Source organism: Eschrichtius robustus, chromosome 2 (genome assembly GCF_028021215.1).
Source record: "Eschrichtius robustus isolate mEscRob2 chromosome 2, mEscRob2.pri, whole genome shotgun sequence".
Classification (NCBI taxonomy): domain Eukaryota; kingdom Metazoa; phylum Chordata; class Mammalia; order Artiodactyla; family Eschrichtiidae; genus Eschrichtius; species Eschrichtius robustus.
In genome coordinates, this window is record NC_090825.1 from 166,464,831 (window position 1) to 166,477,210 (window position 12,380).

Consider the following 12,380-nt stretch of genomic DNA (forward strand, 5'->3'; position numbering starts at 1 on the left):
GGCAGGGGGCCAGAGGGTCGGCCTGGAATTAAGTGGCCTCTGGATGGCCTGCCTACGCTGAGCCCTGCACTTTGGCCAGGACTAGTGCTGTCTGTCTGTCTGTCTGTTCTCTGTGGCGGCTGTGGTTTTGCCTCGCTAGGCTACACTGGTGCTCTCTGAAGTTGGGGTTACATAAACCATGGCACATGCATCCCCTGTCATGGTTGATTGGGGGGCAAGTGCTGCCCATCTGTGAGCCCCTCGGGGCCCGTGCCTGCCTTATTCACAGCCACACAGGTGGAGTCAGTGTTCAGCCTGGAGGAGGTGGAGGGGGCGTTGCTAAGTGGGAGTGCGGGTCAGGGCATCTCGACCTCTCAGCATGCCCTGCCCGCTGCTGACGCCCACCCATCTTGTCTCATCTTTACGGTTGTCCTGAACCAGATCAGCCCTGTTTGGTGGGGAAACTGAGTCATGGCCCAGCTTGGGGCGGGGTCCCTGCCTCTGGTTGTGTGCTGAGTGCTCTGTGCTCCTCAGACTGAGTTGCCATTGCTGCTTAGAAACCAGACACAGGACCCCACCCCCCGCCACTGCATGAGAACCCAGGACCCACCAGCAGCCTGTCCATGGTGACACGCTGGTCCTGTCACTGTCAGGAAAACAAAGGTGCGTTTCAAAGGAATGTGGTTTTACATTCCCACTGTAAGGGGCATGCTTCAGGGATGGGCCTGGGTCCTGTGCTGGCCCATCCTGTGGTCCCCTCTGTGCTGTGGACCTACCGGTGATGTCCCCCCCTCTCCACGCAGCACATCTCCATCCCCCAGCCTGACTGCCCCACGGAGCCGCGGACGTTCTCCTTCTACCTCTCCAACATCGGCCGTGACAGCCCACAGGGCAGCTTTGACTGCATCCAGCAGTATGTGTCCAGGTGAGCCTTGCCCAGGCTGCCCCAGGTCTCCCAGTGGGCAGACCCGCCTCCCCCGACTTCCACTGTGGCGTCCCCCGCCCCAGCCTGCTGTGCAGATGTTTGCCCACCACCTCCAGCCCCAGCGCCCCTTCTTCCTCTTCTCAAGTGAGCTACCCTGGCTCCTTACAGTGTGTCCAGGGCACAGGTCTAGGTCCTGGCGTGCCACCCGTGGCCCAGGGACCTGGGTTCCCTTGTTTCTTTTGGGTCAAGATGTGCCTTGAAGAAACCCTGTTGCCCAAGTCAGCACCAAACCCCATTTCTTGGGCATGGGGGTGGTGACCATCTCTCCTGGTCATCCCAGGTGCTCATCTCGGCTTCCGGCCCCTTGTCTTGCAGCCATGGGGATGTCCACCTGGACTGCCTGGGCAGCGTCCAGGACAAAATCACAGTGTGTGCCACCGACGACTCCTACCAGAAAGCGCGGCAGAGCCTGGCGCAGGCTGAGGAGGAGACACGGAGTCGAGGCGCCATCGTCATCAAGCCCGGAGGCCGTTACCTGGGTGAGGATCAGGGGCCTGGGGCTCCACCTGTGGGGGTCTTGTACCTGCTGGGCAGCTGTCGGGGGAGCAGGAGAGACTCAGGGCCCATCCAGACCAGGAGCGGGAGTGATGGGTTGACAGAGGTAGGATGAGCTGGGTCAGTGTTGGGTCAGGACAGAAGGTCCTTCCTGGGTGGCATCTGCTGCCTTCTGAACCCAAGATGGGCTAAGGGGCCTGAGAATTCCAGGCATTCTGAATCTCAGGGCTCCTCTCCCAGGCTGTAGCCTCAGGGACCTCTGCCCATCATGGAGACTCACCCTACATGAAGCCAGAGCTTCGGTCTGTCCTTCCGCTGCCACCCCTGCCCTCACCTGCCCAGATGTCTCCTTCCCAAGACCGACGTGGCTGGGGCAAGGTGCAGATGATGAGATGCACCCTGTGGCGGGCGGCCTGCTGCTGTGTTGGGGCCAGCGAGGGACCGTAGGGTGGAGACCAGGAAGGAAACGCATTGATCCCTGTTCACTGGGAAGGTTCCGGCCCCTCAGCATCTGCTTGGAAACAATTTCAGTGAAGTCGAGACACTGACAACATTAAAAGTAGAGAGAAAAGTACTATCTATTTAGAAAGCTCCATCATCTTGCTGTAGTCTTCCTACCTCCTGGATGCAGATGGAGTTAAAGAGTCATTGGAATTCGTTGCCAGGCAAGAAAGGCCTGAGAGAGGTGTGAAACGGCTTACAGCAAGGGAGAACCTTGATGGCTTTTGGGGTTTTTTTCTTCTTTAAGAAAAAGCAAGAGCGTTTCACATTGCTCCAAAGAGCATGCGATTTCCCTTGCTTGGCAGTGGGGTTGGCTCTGAATGAAACCCCAGATGGTGCAGGAATCCGTCCTGCCTGTCAGCGCTGGGCCCCAGTGGATGTAGCTGTGAGTGACCAGGGAGCCTGGGCCCTGGGCTGTAAGCTGCCCAAGAGGTGCCAGCCAGAATCTAAAAGGGCTTCAGAGCCTGCTTTTGCCTCAAGATGCAAATGTGGACATTTGTACACATTTTAATAAAGTTTGGGTGGGTCTTTCAACCAAAAACTTGGTCCAAAATTCATCTTACAGTGTCATTTTGGGTACAGTGAAGGTTTTTGCAGTAGTTTACGTTCTGGTGGAAATGCTCGTGTCCTGGCCTCTTAAGCCACCGACATGCACGTCCTGGGTGTGTCAGGCCTCTCCCCCCACCCCATGTCGGCCCGTCAGATGGGTCCTCTGGGGACGAAGTCTGGCCCTGAGGATTCTAAAAGCACTTCTTCCCTGTGTTCATTTGACAAATCAGATTTGAGGGATACATGCAAAAGGAAGTCGTCGTGGAGAGGTTTCTGGCCCAAGGATTCAAGATGTGCGCTGACTTTGCTCAGCAGTCCTCGTTCCTGCAGTGGCGGGGGCGCCGTCCAAGGTGGAGTTAATGACTTAGGAGTGGAAGCACCCTCCCTCGAGAGCAGTGCTGGAGGCTCCATGGAGGATCCCCTCGTACGTCTCTGTTTGCACCAAGAGGGTGGGGGATCGGCCTGCTGCCCCCGCGCCTCCGAGCACAGCCAGGTCTGCCCAGGGAGCACTTGCCAGGGCCACCACTGGGGAGCTGCTCACACCCTGGGGTCTCCAGAGCAGCTGCCCAAGTGGCCCTGACGCCTTTATTTTCTTCTCCTTTTTCATAAGAGAATGGCGGATCCTATGGGACCAGTGTAGTGCTGTGAAGTTCAGGCTCTGGGTGCCTGCCTCTGGCAGTTCTGGGACTCCCTTGTTACCATCAGCCCCCTCTCCCCATATGGGTCAGGTGTTTCGGGTCCCCAGGATGTAGGCTGCCCATGATGAAGTCAGTTAAGGCTCTAAGCCCGCTTCTATTTCCTATAGCTCCCGCTTCTGAGACTGTGGGGCCCTGCAAGTGCCCACTGAGCTGTTTGTGGTCAGCAGGTGGCAGTCTCGGCCGCCCAAGGACCCCACTGAGCAGGTGGGGCTGGACGAGGCTTGAATTGCCTTCCTCTTGGGCTTAGTGAGAGCTTGGGGCTGTCGGCCATCGGCCATCCACGGGTGTCCACGAGCTCGCTCAGGAACTTGGCGTCGGCCCCAGGCAGTGGGACGCGGTGGCCACTCCCTCACCCCTTCCAATCCCTAATGCCTGTCTCTTATTGCAGGCAAAAAGGTTCAGTTTCGGAAACCGGCCCCGGGGGCAGTGGATGCTGTGCCCTCCCGGAAGCGGGCGACCCCCATCAACCTGGCAAGCGCCATCAAGAAGACCAGCGCTGGCAGCGTTAGCGGGGGCAGCGGAGTGTCTCAGAGGCCCTTCCGTGACCGGGTGCTGCACCTCCTGGCGCTGAGGCCCTACCGGAAGGCTGAGCTGCTGCTGAGGCTGCAGAAGGATGGCCTGGCCCAGGCGGACAAGGACGCACTGGACGGCCTCCTACAGCAGGTGCGTGCTTGCCCTGGGCTGGCCTGGGCTGCGCATGTGGCACTCACTGCCCAGGGCCCTCCTCCTTACCAGCTGCGGACACACAGGCAGTGGGCGTAGCACAGGAGATCCAAGACTTCAGTTGCACAAGGTTTTTAGAATTGAACGAAGCCTGAGGAACCCACAAGCATGAGTTAGCAAGAGCTCGGGCTTCACAGTCAGACAGCAAGGGCCTCCTTGTTGCTCATCAGTTGTGGCTGCAGGCAAGGGGCTTCATGTCCGGACCCTCAGGCTTCCATCTGCGGCTGGGGCATGACCACAGCACCTCTCTTGGGGTCAAGAGCTAAGCGGGGAGGAACGTGGTGCCCGCAGGTGGAGCCTGCTATTAAGCAGCCGGGGCTTTGGAGCAAGGGCGGTGGCCCCAGCACCTTCCTGAGGCCCTACCCTAGCGGAGGCAACTCGAGGACCCCTGGGAAGGTGAGTGGCTCACTCCGGCTTCACCACATCAGCTGGGCCATGTGGATACCACTTTGCCATGAAGTGGGGATGGGCCACCTCAGAGCGCTGTGAGGATGGCACAGCCAGCAGCAGTCACACCAGCATCCTGAGGAGGAGGCGTGGCCCTGCCTCAGATACTCTGGGCACTTGGATGGTGCCTCCTATAGCAGAAAGGACATGCTGTGACCATCAGTAGCTATGTCTGAGGATGAGTTTCAGATTTACCGAATTCTTCAGCAGGCCTCCTGGCACTACTCTTCCCCATCCCCAGTGCAGTCCAAGGCTGGTGTGACCACGCAGCACATTTGTTGGGAGGATGTCGGCATGGCTCTCGTCCCCCCGTGCTCTGGCTGGGGTCCCTGTGTTACCCATTACCCCCAGAGAGTTCAGGGCAAAGGGAACGGGTGAAGAGGGAAGAGAGACCTCTGTGACATTCCCCTGCATTCCGAGCACAGATTCAGGTCTGGGCAGGGGCTGGGCCCCATCCACAGAGCAGGTGAAGGGTGCCTCCCCCATCCTTCACCCGAGGAGAATCCTCTTGTGTCCTGAGGGCTGAGGTGCTCACCGGAGACTCACGTTACTGTCAGGAGCGCCCATGTCCACTCACTGGGTGCCTTTGTGCGGATTTGGCCTCCTGAGCCACTGTCCCCCACATGGAGGTCATGCTGGCAAGGACTGAGTAGCACTGTTTCTCCCTGCAAGCTTAGGAGTTGGCTCGGGGCCTATTAGAAGATAGATGCATGGCTCTGTAGCCCAGAAGTTTTCTTTGGCAAAGGGGCTTGCCAAAGCACCCAGAAAGCTCCAGAACCAGGAACGACATTCCCAGGGCACTCGTTTCCTTGGAAAGTCGCGTGCCGACCTTGCCCCTGGGAAGTTGGGGGAAGTACATGGGAGGCCCTTTCCCTGGGCTGGGGGCCACCCAGAGCTGCCTCCTGCAGCATGGGGTGACCGCAGCAGGGCTGAAGGGAGCTGGACAGAGTCATCAGACATGAGCCAGGACTGGAGACAAGTGTGGCAGCCACGCCCGCCCCGGATGTGCCCGTAGCTTGCATTGCCATGCAGCCGGGCCCTCAGCCCTTGGTGTAGCGTTCTTAGAAATACCCTTGCTCCCGCTCTCTAATCTCGTTCTGTTTGTGCCCAGAATAAAAAAGCACAATGCAGAATGTGACCCTTAGCTGACCGAGCACTTGATTACACCTGAGATTTACCCACTGAGCAGCCCTCAGATGCGGCAGGGATGCCAGGCTTAGTTCTCTGGAGAGAGAGGGGTCTGGTGGTGCTGACTTAGGTCTGCCTGGGGCACTGCTCCATTTTTAACCCCTGTGACATTCTCATTGCTCCTGGTCCTTTCCTGGGACCAGAGAGGCACCGTACTGGGCTCCAGCTTCTCCAGTGGACTTGGGTTTGGCAGCTCCTAGGGGGTAGCCCAGCCCGTGTCTTGGGGTAGAGCCTCCTCCTCGTGCCCGCTCTGATTTCTCCTAAACTGTCCCATCTGCCTTGTGCTTCTGTGTTTACTACCCAACTTGTTCTCCGCAGCGGTGTGGGGGGCAGGAGGACCCCCACCAGCTTGGGGATGGGAAGGTGTCAGGGGCTGTGCCTCACCCAGGATGCTCATTTTCCACCCCCGCAAGTGACCAGGGACTCTGATGAACAGCACTAACAAAACCACACTGCTCCAAGGCGCCTTCTCTATTCCTTCTGTGAAAACATCCACAGAAAAGATTTAAGGCGTTCCATCTTCCTGGTGGGAGTGTTGACGGGTGGGTGGCTCTTCTGGAGAGCATTTTAGCAAAACCAAGAGCCATAAAAATGTTCAGAGCCTTTGACCCACTAATCCCACTTCCGGGAAGCTGGCTGAAGAAAACCATCACCAGCATGGAAAAACCTGCACAAGTGACATCTGTTTATGCTACAGAGAAACTGGAAACGGCGTCAGCATCCAACAAAGGAGAAACGTTTGAGTAGATCACAGTGTAGCCACTTGGTGGAACGTTACTCAACCATTAAAAAATGCTCCTTGTGGAAACTGCTGTGATGTGGAGAACTTGTAGTCTCAGTGATAGCGAAAAACAGCGTGCCAGCCACACGGCTACACACGCGTGTTCTGGAGACCATGGTGCCCAAGCGAGACACTCAGGGAAGTGCCTGCTTCGGGTCAGGGGCCTGAATTCCATCAAGCATCTTACGGCAAACGTTTTAAATCCATCTTCGCAAAGAGTCTTGGAGACAAGCTCAGCTTTTGTTAACCAGCAGCAGCAGGGCTGGCTGGTTGCAGGGAAGGTGGGCTCAGCCTGTCCCCTGGAGGCACCCCTCACCCAGCACTCCAGTCTCGGCCGACTCTGCCACGGGAGCTCTGAATCCGAGAGCCGGTATCTTAGTCCATCGGGCTGCTGTAACAGAATACCATAGACTGGGTGGCTTATACACCACAGACATTTACTTCTCACAGCTTTGGAGTCTGGGAAGTCCAAGATCAAGGCGCCGGCGGATTGGGTGTCTGGTGAGGGCATGCATCCTGGTTTATAGACAGCTGCCTTCTTACTGTCATCACAGGGTAGAAGGGGTGAGGGAGCTCTCTGGGTTCTGCTTTATAAAGACACTAACCCCATCATGGGGGCTCCACCCTCATGACCTAATCACCTCCCAAAGGCCCCACCTCCGAATACCATCACCTTAGATTAAGGGGGTTAAGATTTAACGTGGATTTTGGGAGGACAAAAATGGTTCAGTCCATAGCAGGGGGATGGCCTGGTGATGCAGTCTTGGGAGTACAGATGGCAGCCTCCCCTTTTTGGAGGCAACCTGGCCTCCAGCAGCTATAAGACATGTGTATCTGGACCTGCTGCCCTGACCCTTCTGCACCCCAAGGGTTGCTGCGCTGGCACGCAGGGGAGCTGTGGGGTGAGGTGTTGGCTCGGGGAGGGAGTGTGCTGTCCTCTTTCCCCTTTCATGTCTGTCTCCGCCTCTCCCTGCCCACCCGCGCGCCCCCCCCCCCACCCCCCCGCAGATGCTTTCAGGAACATCTGTCTCTCTTGGGCTTCACACAAGGTGACACCAGCTCTGTCTTGCAGGTAGCCAACGTGAATGCGAAGGATGGCACGTGCACGCTGAAGGACTGTGTGTACAAGGATGTGCAGAAGGACTGGCCCGGCTACTCGGAGGGGGACCAAAAGTTGCTGAAGCGGATGCTCATCCGGTAACGCTGCCTCCCTACCCCTGAGCGAGTTCCCAGCCCCTGGACCTGGGGCAGATCTCATCCCAAGGATGCTGGGGGGGCCTCATCTGGCCCCAAAGGCTGCAGGGCCCGCAAGCAGGATAGAGGGGTCTGTGGAGACTGCCTGGGAGGCCCACCGTGTCCTCCTGTAGGGAAAAGGCCAGCCCTCACCGAGTGGGGTGGAGGGCGTGAGTCACTGTCTTGAACACCAGAATGCTCGGACAGAAGGTCCCAGACCGTTCCTTCTGCCCCCTCTTTCCCTTCCTGTCAAGCTTGCTTGCAAAACCTGCACATCCCCACAGGCGTCTGCTGCAGGCCCTCTTTCTTAAAAAGAACCTCTCAAGAACGAGAAGCAGAGAGAAACAAAACAAAACAAAACTCCCCACAGACATGATTAAGCAGCATTAATTAAATGCATCCCCTCTCTGGTTAATTGGGACCCAAAGTCAGGAGTGGCCACGGTAGCTCTAGGGAGAAGTGGGTAAGTAGGCCCCCGTCTGAGGCAAGCAATTAATGATTTCCTTCTCAATTGATGCCTGGCTCTGGAGCCCGGGCTGTGAAGTGAAGTGCTGTTCAGAACAGCCTGATATGCTAATTAGTCCTTAAGTGATTTCTCAGGGACTTGGAGCTATTTATGAAGGTTTTTTTGTTTGTTTTTTAAAGTTTAGCTGTTTAAAGCAGTAATTGCGTCTGGAAAGCAGAGCTGAGTCGGGGCCAGTCTAGGTGAACCCTGAGTTCCTCCTTGGTCCTGTGGGACACTCACCTGCTGTCCCGGGGTCACTGCTCTGGCTGTCTGGAGGTCTCTGGGTGCTCAGGGAGGCTGAGAGGAGATGGTCTCGGCAGAAGGTGCCCCCCGGCCCCCAGTGCCCTCTCTGGGGGTCCTCTGTTGCCCCAGCAAAGCACATCTTGGGTAGGCAGTCACCTCCTGCAGGTGTTCACATCTATCACGTTTTTTGGCAAAGGGTTGAAATAGTCACTTACACCCACCCTAGTGCCTTGAGGTGGCCAGGGGCACATGGGGGGCACCTTGAGGCTGCTTCCACTCTTCCTTCCTTCAGAGCCTCTCACTGGGTGCCTCTCGCTGATCTCAGACCCCAAGGGTCTTGGCCTCCCAGAGCTCCCGGGAAGGGGTGTGGCCGAGAGCAAGCAGCCTGTCTGTGTGTTGGTGGGTGTGGTTTGTAGGAAACAGCGCCTGGGCTGAATCTTGAGGGGTGTTAGGTGGGAGGTTCCTAGGGATGCGGACTCCGGAGCTCAGTGTAATGCCAAGCTCATGCTTCCTGCCTTGTTTTCGCTCTGGGCTGTCTTGATGCTCTTCTCTCCGTCTGCGTGGGCCAGCTGGGAGAGCAGCCTTGCCGCCGGAAGCCTCTTGGGAAGCTGACAGCTCCTACTGCCCTTGGAAGCTTGAACTGATTGGCGTGCAGAGGTCAGGGTCAACATCCCTGATGCCCGCAGCCACACAGAAGGTTACTCCAGGCACCCCTCTGCACAACTTTTTTTTTCTTGTTTAGGTTGCTCCCTCCCTGAAGAAAGCCCCAATTATTAGCAGGTCTTGATGCTGTGGTCTCACGGCAAGAAGGAAAAAAATAGGATCTTGGGGTGTTTCTGTTGTTACAGGCAGGGTGTGGGGACTTGTGTCACCCCAGGGGCTATAACACCTCCTTTTCCTACATCTTGTTCTAAACTCGTACCTGAGATAAACATGCTCATGCTTCCAGGGTCTGCCTGGGCCCCCGTGGCTTTGCTCTGCACGGACATGCACTCCCAGCATCTCCGCTGTTTATTTGGATGCTTCCTCTGTGCTTTTAGTCCCCATGTGTGTAGCTGCTTGGGCCTGGCCTGTCCCAGGAGGAGTCTGTGGACGTCCCAGTGCAGGATGAGGCCTCAGCTCCACCTGGCCCTGAAATCAGTCACCCCGACCTGCCCGTGTCCTGGCCTCACCTCCCTCAGGGCACAGCCTAGACAACCCGAGCCTCAGTCCGTCTCACACGCATCATGCTTTCCCTGGAGTTGGTAACCTGCTTGGCCGAGTTGTTACTTTCTCTGCTCAGCGTTCTGTGTCCTTCATGTCCAACCCCAAGCTCCCCGTGGTTGTCCCATGGCCTTTTATCACTTTCAGGGGATCAGGGGTTCCACCGGGAGCTGCCCCCCTCCCTTGCGGGTCCTTCTGTTCCTGGGTCTGTGACTCTGCCCTGGGGTTGAAGGGACGCAGCTCTTGGAGCATCTCTCAGAGGAGAGGGCTTTGGGAGGTCCATCTGTCATATCTTCACACCTGGGTGGCTGTCACACTGAATTGGCAGTTGGCGAAGTCTAGTCTTCCAGATTGGAAGGAACTTGCCCTCCACGTTGAAGACCCGGCCCCCGGAAAGCCGCGGAGGTTCCTTCCTGGCGCTGTGTGCATCTGCATGGTCACAGGACGGCCTGTCGGGTGCTCTGGGCCCGGCGCCCCAGCCCTTGCAGTCTGAAAACTTGCCTCGTCCTTCTTCCCGTCCTGGGCGTGGCTGTGAGAGGCCTCGCTGTCCTCCCTCGCCCTTCCTCTCATTCTGCCGTTGGGGGCTGTGCTCCTGCACCATTCGCCATTGTCTTCCCTGTTGTTTCTTTTCATTTCTTCTACTTTTGGAAGATTTCCTCAGCTTCTCCCTCTGTCTCCTTTTTTTGCCATTGTTGCTAGTTCCCAAGGTGCAGCTACCACTTCTCTCTAGTTCCAAAGCAGTCACCCCAAAACGAAACCCCACGTTAACAGTCACTCCCCGTTCCCCCTCTCCCAGCCTCTGGCGACCACTAATCTGCTTCTTGTCTTGATGGATTTGCCTGTTCTGGATATTTCATATAAATGGGATTATGTACTATAGCCTTTTGTGTCTGGCCTCTTTCACTTGGATTAGGTTTTTGAGTTTCATCCACACTGTAGCATGTGTCAGAGCTTCACTCTTTTTTATGGCCAGGTAGTATTCTATTGTGTGTGGGTATTTTTTTTATTCATTTATGTGTCCATGGACACTTGGATTGTTTCCACCTTTTCATGATTATGAATAATGCTGCCATGAGCATTCATGTACCAGGACACGAATATAGCTGACATAGATTTTCAGTTCTCTCAAATATACACTGAGGAGTGGAATTGCTGGGCCATATGGTAATCCTGTGTTTAACTTTCTGAAGAACTGCCAGACTTTTTCTCAGTGGCCATGGCGTTTTACATTCCCACCAGCAGTACACAGTTCCAGTTTTTCTACATCCTCGCCAACACTTGTTATTTTCCATTTTTTTGATTCTAGCCATCCTAGCAGGTGTGAAGTGGTATCTTATCATGGTTTTGATTCGTGTTTCCCTGGATGAATAATGATGTTGAGCATCTTTTCATGTGCTTCTTGGCCATTCGTATGTCTTCTTTGGAGAAACGTGTATTTAAGTTCTATGTCTTTCTAAGGCTATTAAGGATGGTGTTTTTCTCGTGGATTTAAAGTCTTCACCCCCTTACAGAGTCTCTCTTTCTTCTCAAATGCATTTTCCTGTCTGTTTTGGGGTCTGACATTTGTTGCCTGGAAGCCCGGGTGCAGCCTCTTCAGGACTTTCCCATAGGCAACTCAGCCTCCTCAGGAGCACTGCTGTGGCGTTTCTGAATCCCCCACAGGCCCCTCTGTTTCCTCTTCTCCCGAGGCCACGTCTCTCTCCATCCTGTGTGGCCCGAGCATCCTGGAGAAGGCCTGGGCTCCTTCACTCCTGAACGTGCTGTGGGCTCCCCTGCTGCCCCACAGCAGGCCGGGACCCAGAGCAGGGCTCTGGGGGGACAGCCTGGCAGGGGCCCCTCTGCTGAGGTCTCTGAGGCACCCACCCTGGGCCCAGGTGGGGTTCTGTGGCCTGGGACTCCGTTTTCTTGGATCCTATAGGACAGTGACCACTTGTACTTCTGCACTGAATATCATTGCTCATTTCTCTCTCTTTTTTTTTTTAAATAAATGTATCTTATTTATTTTTGGTTGCGTTGGGTCTTTGTTGCTGCGCGCGGGCTTTCTCTAGTTGTGGCGAGTGGGGGCTGCTCTTCGTTGCGGTGCGCGGGCTTCTCACTGCGGTGGCTTCTCTTGTTGCGGAGCACAGGCTCTAGGCATGTGGGCTTCAGTAGTTGTGGCAGGCGGGCTCAGTAGTTGTGGTGCACGGGCTTAGTTGCTCTGCGGCATGTGGGATCCTCCCGGACCAGGGCTCGAACCCATGTCCCCTGCATTGGCAGGCGGAGTCTTAACCACTGCGCCACCAGGGAAGCCCCCTCATTGCTCTCTTTTTCCCTTTCTCTTTTATGCCTTTTTAGTGGGGGCTTGAAAGAGAGTGGATGTAAATACCTGGTTCTCTGTCTTTAACCGAAAGCTCTGGTTGCTTTCATGTGGCTGGAGCAGCAGACTTGCCCTGGCTGCCCTCAGCCTCGTGGATTGTGTTGCCCCAAGTGCCTGCATGTTTCGTGCCCTTTTCTTGTGGCTCTGCTTGCATTTCAGGCCACCGTGGAGGGGACAGCAGCAGTTGTCTGGAGTGTGGCTGTTGGTCAGGGGCTGGGCTCTGTTTGTCACTGGTTAGAGCAGCGCAGACATGGCCCTGGACCTCAGCTCAGCTTCCCTGCAGGGCGTGGAGGGCCCTCAGCACCACTCCCAGCACCGGGCCAGCTGCCTGGGCTCCCACGAAACGCACAGTCTCTGGGAGTGCAAGAGGCTAAGCGGAGACCCCCTCCCCACAGCCGAGCCGGGGTGACTGTCGGGGCCTCCATTTGTGTGTCAAGCATTGGGGTGTTTCTTCTCTCTTCCCTGGCTACATTGTTGTGCTCGCGTCCCGCTGG

At 56.3% G+C, this 12,380-nt stretch overlaps 1 protein-coding gene across 1 annotated transcript in view; it reads left to right on the plus strand.

Annotated features, from left to right (window-relative positions):
* ELL (elongation factor for RNA polymerase II) overlaps positions 1–12,380 on the plus strand; it is a 79,728-nt gene that overhangs the window by 57,286 nt on the left and 10,062 nt on the right. Inside the window, exons 3-6 of the mRNA XM_068536716.1 lie at positions 783–904; positions 1,280–1,443; positions 3,596–3,870; positions 7,419–7,543. Coding sequence (XP_068392817.1) covers positions 783–904; positions 1,280–1,443; positions 3,596–3,870; positions 7,419–7,543 — 686 coding nt within the window. The remainder of the gene's footprint in view (positions 1–782; positions 905–1,279; positions 1,444–3,595; positions 3,871–7,418; positions 7,544–12,380) is intronic.